Source organism: Amphiprion ocellaris, chromosome 9, assembly GCF_022539595.1.
Source record: "Amphiprion ocellaris isolate individual 3 ecotype Okinawa chromosome 9, ASM2253959v1, whole genome shotgun sequence".
In the NCBI taxonomy this organism is placed as follows: Eukaryota; Metazoa; Chordata; class Actinopteri; family Pomacentridae; genus Amphiprion; species Amphiprion ocellaris.
Genome location: NC_072774.1, coordinates 29,281,026 through 29,303,315, shown reverse-complemented (window position 1 = coordinate 29,303,315; position 22,290 = coordinate 29,281,026). Strand labels below are relative to the sequence as shown.

Below are 22,290 nucleotides of genomic sequence, written 5' to 3'. Positions count from 1 at the left end.
CATGGGATGAGATAAACAGTCTAATAGAATGGTGTGAAGAATACTCTAACATGAAGCATTTAGGCTTTGTTTTAAATGAAGAGTGCATTGTTCTAATATGTACTTGAAAAAAATATTCCCACACAGACAATGTAAAAGACGTAAAACCAAAATTGAGAGATTTCACAGAAACCCACTATTAAATACTACATACTGAACACATATACTTCAGTAATAATTGTAAATATGTGTGGGAAATGTATATGTTTTACTATAACAAATTATTTTAAGCAATTTTCTTGGCATTAAAGCAAAATTGTGTATTATGAAATAATTTTAGAATCCTAGTTATAATGCAGTTTTAGAAAGTTAGTGCTACAGCTACAGTTGCATGCCATATGATTTTCTTGCTGTGTTGTGAAGTGATATTTTGTTTCCATACATTAATTGCTACATCCCCGATCTTTCATTTTCCCTGAATTGTCTTGTCATGAATTGTTTTAATTGCATCGTGAATTTAACATCACCTTGATGGATGTGCATCTAATTTGCATCTAGTGATTGAACTTTTAATCCTTGAGCTAATTTTAACATTAACATAGCCTTGGTAATACAGTACATTAAGTTGCTCTTTTAGGAGCTGGTTAATGTAAAGTATTACTTTTAACCTGTCATGCTTGATTATAATCCTTTCTTTACCATTTGCTTCCACTAATGCAGAAAGCTGCAGAGAAAATCAAAGCGGAAGAACAGAAAAAAATGGCCGAGATGCAGGCTGAGTTAGACAAACAAAAGCAGTTAGCTGAAGCTCAAGCAAAGGCCATTGCTAAAGCCCAGAAAGAGGCTCAAGAGCTGAAGCACAAAATGCAGGAAGAAGTAATCAGGAGAGAAAATGCTGCTGTAGATGCAGAAAAGCAAAAGAAAAACATCCAGCTGGAACTGCATGAGCTCAAAAACCTCTCAGATCAGCAGATCAAGGACAAAAGTCAACAAGTGGATGAAGCTCTTCAAAGCCGGGTGAAAATTGAGGAAGAAATCCGCCTCATCAGGATCCAACTAGAAACAACGGTAAAGCAGAAGTCTACTGCAGAAACTGAACTTAAGCAACTTCGCGATAAGGCAAATGAAGCTGAGAAACTCAGAAAGGCTGCCCAGGACGAGGCTGAGAAGCTCCGCAAACAAGTTAACGAAGAGACCCAGAAAAAGCGCATGGCCGAGGACGAACTCAAACGCAAATCTGAAGCAGAAAAAGAAGCTGCAAAGCAGAAACAGAAAGCTCTGGAAGACCTTGAAAACCTCAGGAGGCAAGCAGAGGAGGCTGAAAAACAAGTGAAGAAAGCAGAGGTTGAAAAGGAAACACAAATCAAGATTGCTCATGAAGCAGCCCAGAAGAGCGCCGCTGCTGAGCTCCAGAGCAAACACATCTCTTTTGTTGAAAAGACCTCAAAGTTAGAGGAATCACTTAAGCAAGAGCATGGCGCTGTTGTTCAGCTGCAACAAGAAGCATCACGACTCAAAAAACAACAGGAGGATGCAGAAAAGGCCAGAGAAGAGGCCGAAAAAGAACTTGATAAATGGAGACAGAAAGCTAACGAGGCCCTTCGTCTGAGACTCCAAGCTGAAGAAGAAGCTCACCAAAAGAGCCTCGCTCAAGAAGAAGCTGAGAAACAAAAGGAGGAGGCAGAGCGTGAGGCTAAGAAGAGAGCCAAAGCTGAGGACTCAGCACTGAAGCAGAAGGAGATGGCTGAGAAAGAGCTTGAGAGGCAGAGGAAGGTCGCTGAGAGCACAGCTCAGCAGAAACTCACTGCAGAACAGGAGCTCATTAGACTTAGAGCAGACTTTGACAATGCAGAACAGCAGAGATCTCTCCTTGAAGATGAACTTTACCGCCTGAAGAATGAAGTCGCTGCAGCTCAGCAACAAAGAAAACAACTGGAAGATGAACTTGCCAAAGTCCGGAGTGAAATGGAAGTACTCAGTTCAATGAAATCGAGGTTAGAAGAGGAGACCATGTCCAACACAGAGAAGAGCAAACAACTTCTTGAGGCAGAAGCCGCCAAGATGAGGGACCTGTCTGACGAGGCCAGCAAGCTCAGGGCCATCGCAGAGGAGGCCAAGCATCAGAGGCAAGTTGCTGAGGAAGAAGCAGCTCGTCAGAGAGCCGAGGCTGAAAGGATTCTCAAGGAGAAGCTGGCTGCAATCAGTGAGGCCACCCGGTTAAAGACGGAGGCTGAAATTGCCCTGAAAGAGAAGGAAGCTGAAAACGAGAGACTCCGGCGGCAAGCTGAGGATGAGGCTTACCAGAGGAAAGCTCTTGAAGACCAGGCCAACCAGCACAAGCAAGACATTGAGGAAAAGATAGTCCTTCTCAAAAAATCATCTGAAGCCGAAATGGAACGACAAAAGGCAATAGTGGATGACACACTCAAACAGAGGCGAGTTGTTGAAGAGGAAATCCGAATTCTCAAGCTTAACTTTGAAAAGGCTTCATCTGGAAAACTTGATCTTGAGCTAGAACTGAATAAATTGAAAAACATTGCAGAGGAAACTCAACAAAGCAAGCTCAGAGCAGAGGAGGAGGCTGAGAAACTAAGGAAGCTTGCCCTCGAGGAGGAGAAGAGGAGAAGGGAAGCAGAGGAGAAGGTTAAGAAGATTGCTGCTGCAGAAGAAGAGGCGGCCAGACAACGCAAGGCAGCCCAAGATGAGCTTGAACGCCTGAAAAAGAAAGCAGAAGAAGCCAAAAAGCAGAAAGATGAGGCCGACATAGAAGCAGAAAAACAGATTGTTGTAGCCCAACAAGCAGCTCTGAAATGCAGTGCAGCTGAGCAGCAAGTCCAAAGTGTCCTTGCTCAACAGAAGGAAGACAGCATCATGCAGAAGAAGCTTAAAGAAGAGTACGAGAAAGCCAAGAAGCTTGCCAAAGAGGCAGAGGCTGCTAAGGAGAAGGCCGAAAGGGAGGCAGCTCTCCTTCGTCAACAAGCAGAGGAGGCAGAGCGACAAAAATCAGCTGCTGAGCAAGAAGCTGCGAACCAAACCAAAGCTCAAGAAGATGCGGAGAGGTTGAGAAAGGAGGCTGAAATTGAAGCTGAGAAACGAAAGCAAGCAGAAGCTGCAGCACTGAAGCAGAAGCAACAAGCTGATGCTGAAATGGTGAAGCACAAAAAACTGGCTGAGCAAACATTAAAACAAAAGTCTCAAGTGGAGCTGGAGCTCACAAAGGTTAAACTCAAGCTCGATGAAACTGACAAACAGAAATCTCTCCTGGATGATGAGCTGCAGCGGCTGAAGGACGAGGTGGACGATGCTGTCAAACAAAGGGCTCAGGTGGAGGAGGAGCTGTTCAAAGTCAAGGTTCAGATGGAGGAACTACTCAAACTGAAAATCAGAATTGAGGAGGAAAATCAGCGTCTTATCAAGAAAGACAAGGATAACGTACAAAAATTCCTTGCTGAAGAGGCTGAGAATATGAAAAAGCTTTCGCAGGATGCTGCCAGACTTAGTGTAGAAGCCCAAGAAGCTGCACGCTTGAGGCAGATTGCAGAAGACGACCTCAATCAGCAGCGAGCGCTTGCTGATAAAATGCTCAAAGAGAAAATGCAGGCCATACAAGAAGCTTCTAGATTACGAGCAGAAGCAGAGCTGCTACAGAGGCAGAAAGACTTGGCTCAGGAGCAGGCCCAAAAGCTGCTGCAGGACAAACAATTAATGCAGCAGCGTCTGGAGGAGGAAACAGAGGAATACCAGAAGTCACTGGAAGCAGAGAGGAAGAGGCAATTGGAGATCACAGCAGAAGCTGAAAAACTCAAATTACAGGTTTATCAGCTCAGTGAAGCCCAAGCCAAAGCTGAAGAAGAGGCCAAAAAATTCAAGAAGCAGGCTGATACGATCGCTGCCCGTCTTCATGAGACTGAGATTGCCACCAAGGAAAAAATGACTGTAGTGGGAAAACTGGAAGTCCAAAGACTACATACCAGCAAAGAAGCTGACGATTTACGCAAATCTATCGCAGACCTAGAGAATGAGAAGGCTAGACTGAAAAAGGAGGCTGAAGAACTTCAAAATAAGTCTAAAGAGGTATTGTGTCAAAAATGGCATAACATAGCAGCTTATGTCATTGTTAACTCTATCTAAGAACTAACTCACCTCCTTCTTAAAATTTCCTCTATTCATTTCTCTGATTATACTAATCATGAAACCATATTTCTGATTTTCTATATGATTTATATTTGATTTTTTACAGTGCACTGTGCTCATGCAGATCGCATCCTGAATGTCCCTTCATACCCTGGAATGTTTCCCCATTTTAAGACATGCTTGATTTCTTTTTCTTTCTTTTTTTTCAGGTTCAAAACTCAGTTTTATATTAGCTCGAATTAGCTCATATATATAATGTTACATTACTGGAAACTGGGGTGAAGCACTTAAAGTTATATCAGTGTATTATTGTTGTTATTAGTGCTGTTATTATTATTACTACATTTTAGCTCAAAAGTTGTAATCAAATCAAGACTTAGCAATTTGAAAGACAGACATGTAAGATTTCACTGAACCCTTACCAAAATTTCAAATAGGGCTCAGCTTCTAAGAAAAGTTAATTTACTGACCAAATTTGGAATACTACTTCGCCATTGACCTTTTAGTGGCTTTTCACCAACAGTCAACCACGCTTTGTCATAATACTCAGTATTCTTTCTGAATGTTGTGTTGCCTCAATCCCAGTAATTCTGTGTTTACATTAGTCCACAAACACACGCCATCAACATGAACATTGTAAAATATTTGACCTCCTCATCTTGTCCATCCTGCCCACCATCTGACCCAACCATGATATCCACTAGTGTGCATCAGTTCATCCAAAAGACATGAGTAGCTCTCATTTCATTCCGAACAAAATCATCGGCCCCTACCGCTACATTTATCCATCACACCTAGTGGCAGGGAGGAGAACTGCTATGATAGGAGGTGTGCCGATATCATAATAATATTTAGAATCCACCTTGGACTGCATTGGTTGCACTGTCAGAATAGTTATTCTCCTCACTATTAGAATACACATGGGGAGTTACAGTAAATAAAAACACTCCTTTAAAGTTTGAACAAGTTACTTCCAAGAGTCTATGCGAACCAGACATTTAAAATTTTAAAAATCACATTCAATATATCTGTTGTAATACCTACAAGTGGGATACACGCATGAAATAACTATCCATAAGGGAACACCAAATGCACACACACATCTAAAGCACTTCACTAAATAGAAAGCAACTGCAAAAATTCTCTATCCAAACAAGTGAGAGAAAACACAATAGCATTCTGGCAAACCATGTTCATCATGGAGGTGTTAAAGTCTGACTGATTTTACTGTAATCAGAATCAACATAAAATTCTACTATGTTATTGTTAGTTTGTACAACTTTTACATTTATAGAACACGTGTAGACTGTCCGAGTTAATGCTTCATAATTCCAGAGTGCGCATGTCAATGACATTTCTCAACTTTTCTATTTATTCATTTCAAGGCATTTAGAATAGCTTTAACAAAATGTTCTGGGTCCAAATTGTTATGAGTCCAGTTTGAATTCACCATTCACAGCAAAATCACTACGGAGAAATAGCAATGTACTAGTTTGAACACAGTTAATTTTTTTGCAGATACATTGTATGATGTTGCATTGTGCACTTTAGGTAGTAAAATATCTGCAGTTGTTGTCCATGCTGCACACATTACAAGTTGGGTAAATATAATAATGTTAGACATTTGATCTGTTCAAATGGTTTAAGGTACAATATTCATGTGAACGTTTTGGCCAATCATTGTGTTGAGTTTAAGCAGCTGTCTTGTGACACCACTCAATACTTAACTGTATAGTTACTGTACAATTTTTAGTTGAGAAATGTCATTGGCACTGTTTTCTGGATTATACAGTTACATCAGTACAAAAACTCTTTATCCAGAATATATAATAAAATTAATGAATTAAAACAAAACAGACATAGAGTATAACTTAATTTAGTGATTATTTTAGCTCCATGTGCATAAGCAGAGTGCACTGTATAAAATGTTTTCATAAACAAAATAAACTATTTGAATTAAATGTCAAGTTTATAATGTGCCACAGCTATAAACCTATTGTAACTAATGTTTTCTACTCTTCTCTGTCAGATGGCTGATGCGCAGCAGAAACAAATGGAGCATGAGAAGACAGTGCTCCAGCAGACATTCCTGACAGAAAAGGAAATGCTCTTAAAGAAAGAGAAGCTAATTGAAGATGAGAAAAAGAGGCTGGAGAGCCAGTTTGAGGAAGAGTTGAAAAAGGCCAAGGCTCTTAAAGATGAACAAGAACGCCAGAGACAGCAGATGGAGGAGGAGAAGAAGAAGCTCCAGGCTACCATGGATGCAGCCCTCAGTAAACAGAAAGAAGCTGAGAAAGAAATGCAGAACAAGCAGAAAGAAATGCAAGAACTGGAGAAGAAGAGAAAAGAGCAGGAAAAGATTCTTGCAGAAGAGAACCAGAAATTGCGTGAGAAGCTGCAACAGCTTGAGAAAGCCCAGAAAGACCAGCCCAAAAAAGAAATCGACATTCAGACCGATAAAGAGGGGATCATTAATGGTCGTAGTGCTGTTGAGTTAGATGGCGTGGGCAAGAAACCAGATCCAATGGCTTTTGATGGCATTCGTGATAAGGTACCTGCAAGCAGACTTTTTGACCTTGGTCTTTTACCCAAGAAGGAGTTTGACAAGCTGAAAAACGGCAAAACCACTGTTCAAGAGCTTGGTGAAACTGAAAATCTAAAACACATTCTTAAAGGAAAGAATCCCATTGCTGGTGTCTTGACCCCATCTAATCAAAAGATGTCAATCTATCAAGCATCAAAAGAGAAGAAGATTACCCCTGGCACAGCCATGGTCCTTCTTGAAGCACAGGCAGCCACAGGTTACATCTTAGACCCCATCAAGAACCAGAAACTTTCTGTGAATGAGGCTGTCAAGAAAGAAGTGATTGGCCCTGAACTCCACAACAAAATGCTTTCAGCTGAGAGAGCTGTTGTTGGCTACAAAGATCCATACAGTGGTGGGAAGATCTCTGTATTTGAAGCCATGAAGAAGGGTCTGGTAGAACATGATCAAGCCATCAGAGTTCTTGAAGCTCAGGTTGCAACCGGTGGTATAATAGACCCTATCAACAGTCACCGTGTATCCAATGCAACAGCCTATAAACAGGGACAGTATGATGCAGAAATGAATAAGATGATGGAAAAACCCTCAGATGACACAAAGGGATACTTTGACCCCAGCACTCAGGAACCTTTGACATATTCTGAACTAATGACAAGATGCACAACTGACCCCGAGACTGGTCTGTTACTCCTGCCAATCACAGACAAAGCTGCTCAGTGCTCTAGTATGTACACTGAGGAAGAGACCAAGGATGTGTTCAGCAAAACAACTGTCTCTGTACCATTTGGAAGATTTAAGGGAAAGACTGTCACTATTTGGGAGATAATCAACTCTGAGTACTTCACTGAAGACCAGAAGAAAGATCTTCTCCGTCAGTACAAGACAGGAAAAATCACAATCGAAAAGATCATTAAGATTGTAATTACTGTGGCTGAGGAGAAAGAGAAGAAGAACGAAATTACCTTTGATGGTCTGAGAGCACCTGTTCCTGCTACTGAGCTTGTGGAGTCTAAAATCATTGACAAAGACCTGTACAACAAATTGCAAAAGGGCAATAAGACAGTCAAAGAGGTCTCTGAAATGGAGCCTGTCCACAAAGCACTGAAGGGTACAAACTGCATTGCAGGTGTAGTCATTGACTCATCCAAGGCAACAATGTCCTTCTATCAAGCTTTGAAGAAGGACATGATGAGGGCAGGGCCTGCCTTGCATATGCTTGAAGCTCAGGCAGGAACAGGCTACGTGGTTGACCCTGTTGATAATAAGAAGTACACTGTTGACGAAGCTGTCAAAGCTGGTGTTGTTGGTCCTGAGCTGCACGAAAAGCTCCTATCTGCAGAGAGAGCCGTTACAGGTTACAAAGATCCTTACACTGGAAAGACTGTCTCTCTTTTCCAAGCAATGAGAAAAGATCTCATACCTAAAGAGCAAGGAATCCGGCTGCTTGATGCTCAAATGACCACTGGAGGCATCATTGATCCGGTAAAGAGCCATCGTATTCCTCATGATGTGGCTTGCAAGAGAAATTATTTTGATGATGAAATGAAGCAGACTCTGAGCAGTCCCACTGATGAAACCAAATGCTTCTTTGACCCCAACACAAAAGAAAATGTCACATACGCACAGCTCTTCAAAACATGTGTCACTGACAAGAAAACTGGTCTCCAACTCCTGCCTCTTTCTGATGAAGCAATCAATGCTAAGGAAGAGCCAACATACAGTGAAGCCCAGACTAAAGAGGCTATGACTCAGGCAACTGTGGAGCTTGACTCAGGGCCATTTAAGGGCAGGAAGATGACCCTATGGGACATTATCAACTCTGAATATCTCACTGAGGAAGAGAGACTTGACCTGCTCAGACAGTTTAGGTCAGGAAAGTTTACAATTGAAAAGATAATTAAGATTATTATAACAGTTGTAAATGAGAAAGAGGCCAAGAAACAAGAAAAGTCCACCTTCAAGGGACTCAGAGCTCCTGTTCCAGCAAGCTCTCTGTGTGATTCCAAAATCATTGACAAAGAAACCTTTGACCTCCTTCAACAAGGCAAAATAACACCTAAACAAGTCAGTGAGAATCCCAGTGTCAACAAATACCTCCAGGGCTCTGACAGCATTGCTGGCATCTACCTAGAACCCACAAAAGAGAAAATAAGCATTTATCAAGCTATGAAGAAAAAGCTCCTTCGGCACAACACTGGTCTTTCACTTCTTGAAGCTCAGGCTGGATCTGGGTTCATTGTAGATCCAGTAAGGTATAAATACCTCTCAGTAGATGAGGCAGTGAAGTCAGGCCTTGTTGGTCCAGAGCTACATGAAAAACTCCTCTCGGCAGAAAAAGCTGTCACTGGCTATAAAGATCCATTCACAGGCAACAAAATATCCCTCTTTGAGGCAATGCAAAAGGATCTAATCCTGAAAGAGCATGCCATGCCCCTGTTGGAAGCACAAATGGTCAGTGGGGGAATCATTGATGCTGTAAACAGCCACCGTGTCCCCACTGATGTTGCATATCAGAAGAAAATTTTCAGTAAAGAAATTGCCAAAACCCTGTCTGAACCATCTGATGATAACAAGGCTTTCACAGACCCAGAAACTGATGAGAACGTAACCTACAGACAGCTTAAAGACAAATGCCAAAGAGATAAAGACACAGGCCTGTGCATGCTCCCACTCTCCAAGCCTCAGTCTCCAACTGTTGTGGAGAAGACATACCTCTACACAGAAGAACAAACTCAGAGTGAGTTGACCGACACTAAAATTGACATTCCAGTTGAGGGCCTTGCTGACAAACCAATGAACCTCTGGGATGTCATGAACTCAAATCTGCTTCCAGAGCAAGAAAGACAGAAGCTCATGGATGAATATCGCTCTGGACAAATCACTAAAGAGCGGATGATCATTATCATTATAGAAATCATGGAGCAAAGAGAGATCATAAGAACTGATAGCCCACTGTCATATAAGACTATAAGGAGAAGAATAACAATTGAAGAACTCTACAATGCTCGCATCATTGACTTGGAGACATACAACCTTCTTAAACAGGGCAAGAGGGATATCCGTGACATTATGGAGATGACCAGTGTGAAACAGTACCTCTATGGCACAGGCTGCGTTGCTGGGGTCACAACTGACTCAAGCTCCAAAATAAGCATATACCAGGCCATGAAGAGAGGTTTTATTCAACCAGAAATCGGCCTCAGCCTCCTGGAAGCACAAGCTGCAACAGGATTCATTGTGGATCCAGTAAAGAATGAGACACTCACTGTTGATGAAGCTGTTCGTAAGGGTGTTGTCGGCCCTGAGATCCACGACAAACTTCTTTCAGCTGAAAGAGCTGTTACAGGATACAAAGATCCCTACAGTGGGAAAGTCATATCCCTTTTCCAGGCCATGAAAAAGGATCTTGTGCCAGAGGATTATGCTCTAAAAATGATCGAGGCACAAACTGCAACTGGTGGTATTATTGATCCTGAATTCCAGTTCCACCTGCCAGCAGACGTTGCCATGCAAAGAGGCTATATAAACAAGGAAACCAACGAGAGACTGAATGATGATGTTAAAGGATTCACTGACCCTGTCACTAATGAGAAAGTGTCATATGCTGAGCTGCTAAAGAGGTGCAAGTTAGATGGTGGTTTGCGCCTTCTCTCCCTGGGAGACAAGAGGCTGACCTTCAAGGGTCTGAGAAAACAAATCACAATGGAGGAACTACTGCGCTCACAAATTATTGACCAGCAGACTGTCACTGAACTGAACGAAGGCCTTATTTCAGTGGAGGAGGTTAGCAATAGGCTATCAAGGTACCTTGAGGGCACAGGCTGTATTGCTGGTGTGTTTTTGGAACCCTCAAAGGAACGTCTATCAATTTACCAGGCCATGAAGAAGAACATGATTAGGCCAGGCACTGCATTTGAACTCCTCGAGGCCCAGGCAGCCACAGGGTATGTCATTGATCCAATCAAAAACCTCAAACTGACTGTCAATGAAGCAGTGAAGATGGGAATTGTGGGCCCAGAATTCAAAGACAAGCTTCTCTCTGCTGAGCGTGCAGTGACAGGATATAGAGATCCTTATTCTGGCAGGACAATTTCCCTGTTCCAGGCCATGAAAAAGGGGCTCATCCTTAAAGATCATGGTATCCGTCTCCTGGAAGCCCAGATTGCCACTGGTGGAATCATTGACCCAGAGGAAAGTCACCGTGTGCCAGTTGAGGTGGCCTACAAACGTGGCTTCTTTGATGAGGAAATGAATGAGATCCTGACAGATCCATCTGATGACACCAAAGGCTTCTTTGATCCTAACACTGAGGAAAACCTAACTTACCTCCAGCTGATGGAGAGGTGCATCACTGACCCTGACACAGGACTGGTGCTCCTGCTGCTCAAAGAAAAGAAGCGGGAAAGGAAGACCTCCTCCAAATCCTCAGTTCGTAAACGCAGAATTGTCATTGTAGATCCAGAGACAGGCAAAGAAATGACTGTGTACGAGGCCTATAGGAAGGGACTCATTGACCACCAAACCTACCTTGAGCTTGCTGAGCAGGAGTGTGAATGGGAAGAGATCACAATGACTTCCTCTGATGGTACTGTAAAGTCCATTATCATTGACAGGAGGTCAGGGAGACAGTACGATGTTGATGATGCTCTTTCTCGTGGACTTATTGATCAGAATGCTCTTGATACATACCGAGCCGGAAACTTGTCCATCACAGAGTTTGCTGACATGCTTTCTGGCAACATGGGAGGCTTCCGATCACGCTCATCCTCTTTTGGTTCCACCACTGGTTCCACCTACTCCTCTCCCATGAGCCCCATTCCCTCCATGAAAGCACCTGCAGTTATCTGGAATGACCCAACAGAAGAGACTGGCCCCATAGCAGGAATACTGGACACAGACACATTGGAGAAGATCTCTATCACTGAGGCAATCCACAGAAATGTGGTAGACAACATCACAGGCCAGAGACTGTTGGAGGCCCAAGCCTGCACTGGGGGAATAATTGACCCCTCAAGTGGAGAAAGATTCTCAGTTGCTGATGCCACAGAAAAAGGCCTTGTGGATAAAGTCATGGTTGACCGCCTTAACCTGGCTCAAAAAGCTTACAATGGATTTGAAGATCCCAGAACTAAAGAAAGGATGTCTGCCTCCCAGGCTCTAAAGAAGGGCTGGTTGTATTATGAGGCTGGTCAGCGTTTCCTTGAGGTCCAATATCTGACCGGTGGACTTATTGAGCCCAGTGTCGAGGGCAGAGTGTCACTTGATGAATCCATCAGGAAGGGCACAATCGATGCCCGCACAGCTCAGAAACTGAGAGATGTCAGCACGTATTCTAAATATCTAACGTGTCCAAAAACCAAGCTGAAAATCTCCTTCAAAGATGCCATGGACAAAAGCATGGTCGAGGAAGGATCTAGTCTAAGGCTTCTGGAGGCCTCCTCCCAGTCCAGCAAAGGACTCTACAGTCCCTACAATGCCAGTGGTCCTGGATCTGCATATGGCTCTCGAACTGGCTCAAGGACCGGATCCCGAACAGGCTCCAGAAGAGGCAGTTTTGATGCTGGCTCTGGCTTCAGCATGAACTTCGCTTCCTCCTCCTTCACATCCTCTTCTAGCTACAGCCGCAGATTCTGATTAGCTAGTTCTCTTTCTAATGACTTGTGACCTAGAACCATCAATACTAATGCACTTTACAGTTGCATTTCTAACAGGAAATAATAGTTACAGTAACAAAGAAAATATAATTTATTTATTCTACTTTGCATGTGGTCACAACAAGAATTACCTATGCTATTGATTTTTTTTTCCTTAACATCTGTTTAAACATTTGCCTCATATATATAGAGGAACCAAGCATTGCGAGATACATAAAATATAAAATCCTTTTTCTTCTTAGTACTGATTACAAGTCAGTTTCTATTTTTCAAAGCAAAGCATGACATTTCTGCAGTTTTTTAAGTGACTTTAATTTTCATTTTACACTTGTTAAAATGATGTATACTTGTGCTTTCTGAAACTAATATATACTTTTTGTTTGTCAGACAGAAATATTTTTCCAGTAATCCTTGTTTTCTTTGAAATTCAAGAATATTTGTCTATTTTTTATCTTTTTTGAAAGTACTAGTAATGAGATACCAAATGTCAACAGACTTCTAATGTTTTTAACTAAAATATATATAGATGCCTTTCAAAATTTCTGAATGTTTGTATAGAGTATGGACAAGTACGCGTCCGTGTTTTTATGTTATAAGTTGCCTGGGTAACTGTATGCTGTACCCAGTGAATCACAGCAGAGAAAACACCTGTGAGACACTACAAAATGAGACACTACAAGAATGCAACACTGAAAAGAAGAGCCAGGATTAAAATTATGCAGACTTTTCTGAAAGCAGTTTTACATGTCATTACTTTGTGCCATTCAGTGGACTTGTGCTTCCTTTGAGTTCACTCCAACATTGTTTCACACACTCCAAATTTTGGATTCTTCATATTCAACCTCAATCAAGTGTTCCGGGTAAATCCCAAGATGATGTCAGACTTGATCCTGCTCTCCCTCACAGACCTGCCTTCTGTTATTTTCATTCTTGTAAGTTGAAATTATTTATTTCTTTTAATTGTCCTTATGTTGGTTTTATTGTCTGCTTTCTTCATTTGATTTTGATCACATCTCAAAGTCCAGATTAGAGCCATTTTTTCACCTATCTCACACACTACCAACCACAATGCCACATCACAAGTAAACCTTTTCTGTTCAGATCGCCCATTACTGCTATTTTTAAAAAAATCCTCTTTGTTTTTCACAGCTGCCTCAGTCGTTCAAAATCCAACATCCGAGCACAGATACTCAGCTGAGCAGAGCAGTCGATCCCCTCACCTTGGATGGATTTGTGAGTCCTGGTCATCTTCACGCAGGACCACAGGTACAGTGCAAAAACATGTTAAATATTTTCATTTTCATTTCATTTGCAAAAACATACAGCCAACTTTCATCTCATTTGATTACAATTTTAATTTTGCCTTTTTTTCTCGCTGCATGTTTTGGTTAATTTTGGTATGTTTCATAGTTATTTTCTTTTGTTTCTAGATCTGCCATTGAGTATGTCCTTTCTTCCATTGTACATCACACTTGAAGAAAGCAGAGACTGAGCCAACACCATCTTGGGATGCCTTTATAGGAACACTCTTCATTCATTACCCCTTTTTCATGTATTTATTACTTGAATGCTAAGAGTGATATATATGTTGTTTGATATTTTTTTTTAGAAACCACTTCCAGGTCATACACACCTCTGCATGTACAATTAATTTTAATGAGGATTATCTATAGCGATACAGCACATCTTCAATTACTGAGTCTATTTTTGTATTATCTCTGACTGTAAATTCAGTTCCACCAAAGTGCCTATGAGAAAAATTTGGAGAATTCACATATTGACACAGAATCACATTGTAAGATTGTATGTATTATATCAAATTAACTCTTTTCAGTTGACATTTTGCTACAGATTTCCTTTGCAAACTGAAAACAGCTCAAAGTTTTATTTTGCTTATAGTTCTTTTTTTTCCACATCAAGTATTTCTGTTATGCATCTTCCAAGTGTTTTACTTCTGTAAATCTTTTTCATTTGTTTTCATTATGTTTTTGATATAATGAATTGGACTTGCATGTTTTACTAACTTTACAAAGGATATTGGGGGGAAAATGTTCATGAAAAATAAGAACACCTTCAGTTGTAAGTGCGCTGATTTTGATTTTTGCTTTATATAGAAATCACAGACTAACTGGTTGATTTTGCTTATGGGGCAGATGCTGCTTTGAATGATATGGTGAGGATTGTAATGTATGTATACATAACACTATGTTGTAAATAAATATTCTTTGAAGAGGCACTTTTGTCATTTATACATCATTACATATTAATCTGTAGCTAGGTTTCCTCTACTGCTGTCTTAAGTTTCAGTAACACAAATGGAAAACTTTAAATTAAGAAGAAGACGTCAAATAATTTCATCCATCCATGTGAAAGCAAATCAGTGTCAGATCATTACAGCTGGAGAGCTGCTGGGTCAATATATGATTGCAGGACCTTTTGTAATATAGCTGAAAGGTATCATAGTTGACATTTTTGCTGTTTTCAGGCCTAAAATCAACATGGCCACCTTTAACCAAACACCACATGGCATTTTTAGAGAAAGATTGTTCTAAATATTATATATACAGTTAACTAAAATTGAAATTGAAAGTTATTTATAAAGATATTGTAGTAAACCTATTGACGTGTGATAAATCTACACTTGACTCACACACTATATTATATTATGAATACTAAGAAAGCCCTGGAGTCTTGCCAGTCTTTTCTTCAGGAGGAAATGACATCATGTGGAGCAGGTCAAAGTGATTTCTCAGACACAGATATAATTTGTTATTTTCCATATAAAATTTGATATATTGCCAAAAAAGAAATATCTGTCATGATTATCTCAACTGAATAAAAAGAACACAATCAAAAAAACTTTTGAATGAGCTCATTTTATTATTGTTTAGCATATTAGAAGATCGTTGTTATTAAATTCTGACAGTTATTTAGTTGACATTTTAGTGATATCCAGTCATTTTTCTATTAATGATTGTTTCCATAATAAATAATTATGGAATTTGTAAAGACATGATCATAATGAACATAAAAAAAACATTTTTTTAAACTTTAAATAATAATGTATGCATGATATATCCCATGGACTTCAAAAGTCCCTCAGTTATATATTGACCCAGCTACTTATGTTGTTATATGGGAAAATTAGATAGTGAAGTGAAAGTTTGACCTTTTTCACATGAAGGTTAAAATGAATATTAGTTTATTGTGTATGTCTTACAGGTACATGTGTAGTACAGATGTGCAGAGAGATTAGACTTTTTTGAAAGTGATAAACAGGGCTTATAAGAGGAGAAGTAACTGGATTAATACTTATTTAAAAATCTCTATAATAGTATAATTTAGATACCTGAATCTAGCTTGATAGTGATATGAAATTGTCCCACTGGCAAAAGCAGTATTTGACCATAAGGGGGCAGTGTTAGACCAACCTACACTTACAAAGCCAGTGACTCAGGTGAAACACAGCTACAGTTTAACTGAGGCCTGTGAGTATAACCTATCAGTCAAATTTTACTTGTATAGCTCTTTTTTAAGCAAATCAAAACTGATTACACCAGGTATTCATCAGATTAATAAGGGTCTTAACTAGGCTGATGATAGCCTTTTTTGAAAATACAATGGGACTGTTTTCATAAAAGGATGTTTGATTTTTACACCTGAATAGTATTCTAACCAGGGGGAACCATGAAAACAGCTTGCAGTTGTGGGTTTACGCACAACTCCTTTATACTACATGCATCCGTATTTTGCTCTATGTGCCAACATTAGGCCCTGGGTTTAATGGAGGAGCCTGCCAACAGAAGCAACGGGGTTTTCACCTCCCTGAATTCTTCACTCAGCTCCCTTGACTACTCTGATCAGACCCCTTCCCTCCCAGCTCTGCCTGCATCCGAGTCTGGCGGCAGGGAGGTAAGAGCACAAAGTACAGTGAAAACACTCGATATTAAGCTGTGAATGAACAGTGTCACCTCAAACAGGTTTAAATGCTTTAAGAGACTGACACAGACATCATTCTCTATATTTTTTGTCTCACTGGTTTCTTGCAGGATACAGAAAATACTTTGTTTGGAATACCAACACCTACGTCACAGGATCAGACATATGGGTATGCTACAGTGAAAGACTCATTCCTTCTATTAGAGCGCCTCGGTTATTATGCATCTGTGTCCTTGACTAAATGACACATTTTAACATTTGTACAAATTGCTCTCCATCACATATAAAGACCCACTTGAAGAAGCAGTAATCAAAAGGAATGAATGCCTGCTCAGTTAAAAGTGGCCACCAACAGCCAGATTAAACAAAACACACTGTCTGTGATGACAGTTGGTCAATTGTATCAGCTTTGTAGACCGGTGCATCTGCTTTTGCCAGTAACACAAAGACCGAGCTTTGAACTGTGTAGTAATCACACAGTGTAAAGCATCTAATTGAAACATAGTGAAACAAGACAACAGGGTTTCCAGCCCAACAGTCAGAGAGAACAGATGCTTCTCTAATGAGACATTTTTGGTAACGTTTCAGCTGAAGAGCCCTGGTTATATTCACTTGATAAGAATAATAATTCTTGAAGGCTCATCCTGCTGTAGAACAGGTCATGCTGTAGGACTATTTGTGTGCAGCAAAGTTAAGAAACAGATGTTTGTGAGAGAAACTGATCCCAGCAGGAACAGCAATCATGAAGAGGAAAATATGTAATTTCATCAAGCACATATTAAGAATTGTATATGTATATTAAAGGATAACTAATCCATCTATGTATAAAGTTATGAATAATAAAAGCATTTGATTGCTGACATACACCACTGGTCAAAAATTTTAGAACACCCCAATTTTTCCAGTTTTTTATTGGAAATTATGCATATTAACGTCTCATTGTACTCTGAAATGAAAGCATTGAACAAATAAACAAATGAAGTGAAAAAATATATATATATCAATTTAGAAGCCAAAATATATTCTCAGCTTTTGACTCATCAAAGTACCACCTGTGGCAAATATAACAGCTGAACACACTGGTGGCATTCTTTCCACAATGGAAATCAAATATTCTTCAGAAAGTTCTTCCCAACTCTGTTGCAGAAGTTTCCATAAATGTGTGGTTCTTGTAGGTTCTTTGCTTTCACTCTTCTGTCCAGTTCATCCCAAACCAGCTCCATGGGTTTAAGTCCAGAGACTCCATCTGGTTCTTTGTTCCTAAGGTAGTTCTGACAGCACTTGGACTGATGTTCTGGGTCATTATCTGCTGTAGGATGAACCTCTGACCAACTAGAACATACCAGAGGGTACTGCATGATGCTGCAGAATGCTGTGGTAGCTGTTTAGGTTCAGGGTTCCTCTCACTCTGTACAAGAACTGACCCTGGATCCAGCAGAACAGCCCCAGACCATCACGCTTCCTCCTTCATGTTGGACACTTGATGTTCCACACTGAGGAACCATCCTTTCTCCTACTGGACGGCTACAAAAATCCTGCTGATGAACCAGAGATTTCAAATTTTGATCCATCAGTCCATAATACCTTCTTCCAGTCTTCAGTACTCCATTGGTGGTGTTTCATGGCCCAGGAAAGCCTCTTTTTCTTATTCTGATGTCTTTCTTGCTGCAGCTCCACCTGTCAAACCTGCAGATCCAAGTCTTCTCTTCACAGCTGAAACTGAGACTTCTTACTACGACCACTACTAAGCTGTGCTTGAAGCTGTTGTCCTGTGAGCTCCTATCACCAAGCTGTTGACTCTCAGAAACTTGTCTTCTGATTCTGTTGTGGCTTTGGGTCTTCTAGGCTTCTTCCTGTCAGAGTTTCCTCCAGTTTCTGAGCCTTTTGATGGTGAAGAAAACTGGACTCACTGACACCTTGACGCAATTTCTCTGTAGGAAAGACCTACATTTATGATGGTCTGTCTCTCTTCTATTGTTAATTGCCTTTTCCTCGCCATTTTTATAGCAGCACACTACTTTCTGCAACGCAGTACTGTCCAAATAATGCTCTGGAGGGTATGCTACCAATGGTGTGTTCCAGCACTACTTTAAAACAGACAGAGGGGGTTGGAAGTAATCAAGAAAAGTTGGGACTCCTGTAGGATTTGGTAGCACCAACTTTCAAGGCTTGATCAACCTCCATTGCTGCAGAACAGCTTTAAGTTGTTAACCCATTTCTTGTTCCCTGAAAAATGCCTTTTGTATAATTCTGAAATGAACATGATTTTTCAGTTTTGGGTAACCTTACTGTTTTTTTAACCTCTGGCATTTCACCCCTTACCATTGTAGCATTTCAAGGTATTCACTGGACTTGAAGTACTTGAATTTCAATGAACAACTGGGAAAATTGGGGCGTTCTAAAACTTTTGACCAGTAGTGTATGTTTGCAATGTTTCAGTAGTATGGTTCTGTTAAGTACAACTGTTCATTTCACCGACTATAGGTTCATATTCGTCTGTGAAATATGATCAGTATAACTGTGTGTATTGCTCTGATCTGTTTCAGGAGGGATGTGGAGGACATGAGCCAATGGCAGTGTGAGTTCAGGGGTCAAATCAGAGCACTGAGACAGTGGCTTAAGAGCATGGAGATGAGGCTGCCTCCTCTGGACCCCAGGGTCAGTTAGGTTTACTGTCTGTCTGCCTGCCTGCTGTCGTCTCTCTCGCTTTCACCGTCTCGCCATATATCATGTTCCAGTTGCCATAAAAGCACCTTTACATGTGTTTCATCCAATCCTCGACTACTTTTTACTTTACTTGGTAATTTCAAGTTTTTATGATCTGACATTTATGTTGCTTTTTTTTTTGTTCTATATTTTGTTACTTTGGTTTTGCTACTGTAGCCTCCTGGCATTAAACTCTGTAGCATCTGTGGGCGTCCTGCCAAGCTTCTCTGCATGGGAAACAACTGTCGTGCCTCTGCCTCCTTTTCTCTCTCTGTTTCCTTGTGCATGTCAGTTACAGTACAGTACTTCTGGAGGCTACAAAGATATGTGTGAGCTGACATGTTGTAATCACCCTGGGAAACAATGCGACAACACTACATTAAAATCAAGTAAGAGTTTGTAGGCGTGCCAGCTGCTCTGTGAGGCTGCACTTTCAGTTACTGGTGCTGAGCTTTGCTGCAGCAGTAAATAAAACGTGACACGTCGCTATGACAATGCTGATGTTTAGCAAGTATAGTGTTTAACAAGGTCACCATCTTGCTTGGGTGGCTAAGAAAAACCCAGAGGGATTACAATGGCCCCTTATTAGATGAAAGAGTGAACAAACAAGGTGAAATCCAAATTTGTCTGTGGATTTTCAGTCATCCAGGTCAGGTCATGGTCATCCAGACAGCCTCAGTTACAGAACGGAAGGAGCCTCTTGGATAAGATATGAAATGTCTTCAAGAACCCCAAAGAGAAGCTGAGTTATTTTTTACAGAAGCTCTTCAGATAAAAATGCAAAGTTATCAAGGCCTACACTTGAATGTGTAAATAAAAGTAGTGGATTAGTAGAAAACGGAGAACTCCAAATGAAATTGTTGAGTTGTGTTCAGCCTCATTCATTTGTAGAATCCACAAGATCCATGTCAAATAGAGGTACATGAGGTTCCATATGCATAAAGAAAGTGCTGTCAAATATCTTGAATGTGGCTGACTATAACTGTGGCTGTTATTACAAACCTTACATTGTGTTTTGTCACACAATGTTACATACTAACATCATATTTACTATTTCCCCTACGTCAACCATCAACTTTCCTAATGGAAATCCAATTGATTCTACCTCATTTTAACAGTAGTAAACTAGAGGCTGAAACTGACATCTGAGGATATGTTGGTAAGTGAGTAAAGAAGGAAGAAACTGAACCAGTGACTCATGTGGGTCAGTATACTAACACAGAGGGGGAATGCAGAGGTTTCCCAAACACTCTGATGGATACTGAGGTGGTCCTCCTCCACTCCTGCGGGGAGACTTCTTTAGGCCGCAGGGGGACGGAGGGGCTGGAGAATCAGGCTCCATTGTGCCGGGCCTGGACAGCCAGGCTGGAGAAGTGCTTGGCACTGAAGGCCCTCTGCACACATGAACGAACAAACTGAAAAGACATCAGATTCTGATGGGAGGAAGAGGCAAGGGGGCAGAAGAAAAAAAGGAAAGCAGGATTTTTGTGGTAAGAGCGCTCAGATCTGACTAGGCATTTATTGAACACAACTAGATTCTGTCATATAGCCATTTATACCAATATTTATGCAAAGACTTGGTTGGGGTGGATTGAAAAGTAATAATGGGCATGGAACCATGGTCACACTTACAGTACCATTCAAAAGTTTGGGGTCACCCAGGCAATTTCATGTTTTCCATTAAAACTCACACTTTTATTCATGTGCTAACATCGCTTTATTCATAATATTTGATAGTAAGGAAATAGTTATGGCCTGTTAGCAGGTTTACTACAAAGTCAGACTTGTCACTTGCACTGATCATGTCAGCTACCTTGTCTTGAATTTTCCCATCAGTCTAATTGGAAATAAAATATGTCGTGCTTCCATCAACTCAATTTCAGCCAGTTGGATTACCTCAGTCTGCAGAGAAGTTCTATTGAACATTCTTCTCAAGCTAAAACTCTAGTTTTGTTGACTTACTCTTGCTACTTTGTAGGATGGGACAGCTGGACACCATGGTGTTATCTTACAGGATTTGTGCTTAATTTGCAGTGAATGAATGAATTCAGCTTTCAGATAAGGAGTGTTTTCATTGGAGTTAATCTATTGTGCTGAAACTGAAAGCCATTCTCTGAAAAACACGATAGGAGCCTGTAGTGCAGCAAAGATGGAGAGGTAATAATTTATGTGGATATCTTTAGTGAAGGGTGACTGCACCTTCTTCAATGAGCTGTGAATCAATTACACAAAAGGACGGAGAGAGTTTGATGTTTTTATTGTCAGAGTAAAAATTGATTTTGATTCTGATTTCATTATATGGTCCATTGAGGTGAATGTGTTCCTTTGTCTTGACTGAATGTTTAGGCTATTTAATGATTTAAGGGGCCAAAAGACAAAACAGGATCTGTGTTTGAACCTCTATGACCTTTAAAGACACTCAGTGATCACAATATTAAGAAGAGTTTTGTCAAAACTATTTCTCAACAGATCTTCTTCTTAGTTCTTTTTACATTTTATATTTCGTGTCAGGCAGAAAGAAGCCACTGTTTCCCTGGGGACCAACTTGTAAGATGCACAGGCATGTCTTATCACATAGTGAAAGCTTGAATGCTTTGGAGAGCTTTAGTCGGACCCTGGTGAGAGTGTGTGAAATAAAGGGGTGTCTTTTTATCTCTTCAATGCCTTTATCATACTGCATCCGACCACAGACCTTTGTCATGGTAATGTAGTTAGTCTGCTGCACTGCTGGTTCCAGTCTGGGCCTGAGGGACTCGTTAGTTAGCAGCTTGAATGAGGACATCGCTCGGCAGCCCCCCATATACAGACCCTCTACAATACACAGGAGAGAGTCACACACCTGCTTCTTAACACAAGGCAAGCACTGGCACATCCTAAACTGTTTTCCCATGAACACTGGCATACGCATGAGCCTCACATTGGAAGCTGTCAAGCATGAATATATAAATATTGAAATGGAAACACCATGCAGATTGTGATTCCATACCTTATGGACCAGGGAAGCCTGAACATAAATAGCATTTGAGTAGTAGTAACATTATATCATGAGCATTGTTTCGTAGTAGTGATTTGATTTGCAAAACTGGCAACAGTAGCCTGGTACAAGCAGATATTTTAGGAGGATAACTGTCTTGGTATGACTGGCATGGTGAAACATCAGTTATTTAACAACTAAGAGCAACTAACTATGAGTTCATGGAGCACACTGACATGTGTGAGTTTTGGGGATTTATTGCCTGCTGTGCTATACTCATTTTGTTGAGCAATTATCAACCAAAGGATCATCTGGCATATCATTAATGATGTCTTTATGCTTTAAAATGTCACCCAATT

The 22,290-nt window shown here is 40.6% G+C and overlaps 2 protein-coding genes across 29 annotated transcripts in view; both read left to right on the top strand.

Annotated features, from left to right (window-relative positions):
* The window catches only part of plecb (plectin b), a 142,441-nt gene extending 127,893 nt beyond the window's left edge, over positions 1-14,548 (top strand). For 26 of the 28 annotated variants that reach the window (XM_055013440.1, XM_055013425.1, XM_055013427.1 and 23 more), the window contains 4 exons: positions 700-4,053; positions 6,143-13,244; positions 13,462-13,578; positions 13,743-14,548. In XM_055013440.1, the coding sequence (XP_054869415.1) occupies positions 700-4,053; positions 6,143-12,292 (9,504 nt within the window). In that variant the 3' untranslated portion in view covers positions 12,293-13,244; positions 13,462-13,578; positions 13,743-14,548. The remainder of the gene's footprint in view (positions 1-699; positions 4,054-6,142; positions 13,245-13,461; positions 13,579-13,742) is intronic. The other 2 variants (XM_055013439.1, XM_055013422.1) reach the window with 1 other exon arrangement.
* A 1,525-nt stretch (positions 14,549-16,073) lies between these two features.
* Positions 16,074-22,290, top strand: part of macf1b (microtubule actin crosslinking factor 1b) — a 33,952-nt gene continuing 27,735 nt past the window's right edge. The window contains exons 1-3 of the mRNA XM_035945715.2: positions 16,074-16,224; positions 16,362-16,420; positions 18,798-18,909. Of these exons, the coding sequence (XP_035801608.2) occupies positions 16,096-16,224; positions 16,362-16,420; positions 18,798-18,909 (300 nt within the window). The 5' untranslated portion in view covers positions 16,074-16,095. The remainder of the gene's footprint in view (positions 16,225-16,361; positions 16,421-18,797; positions 18,910-22,290) is intronic.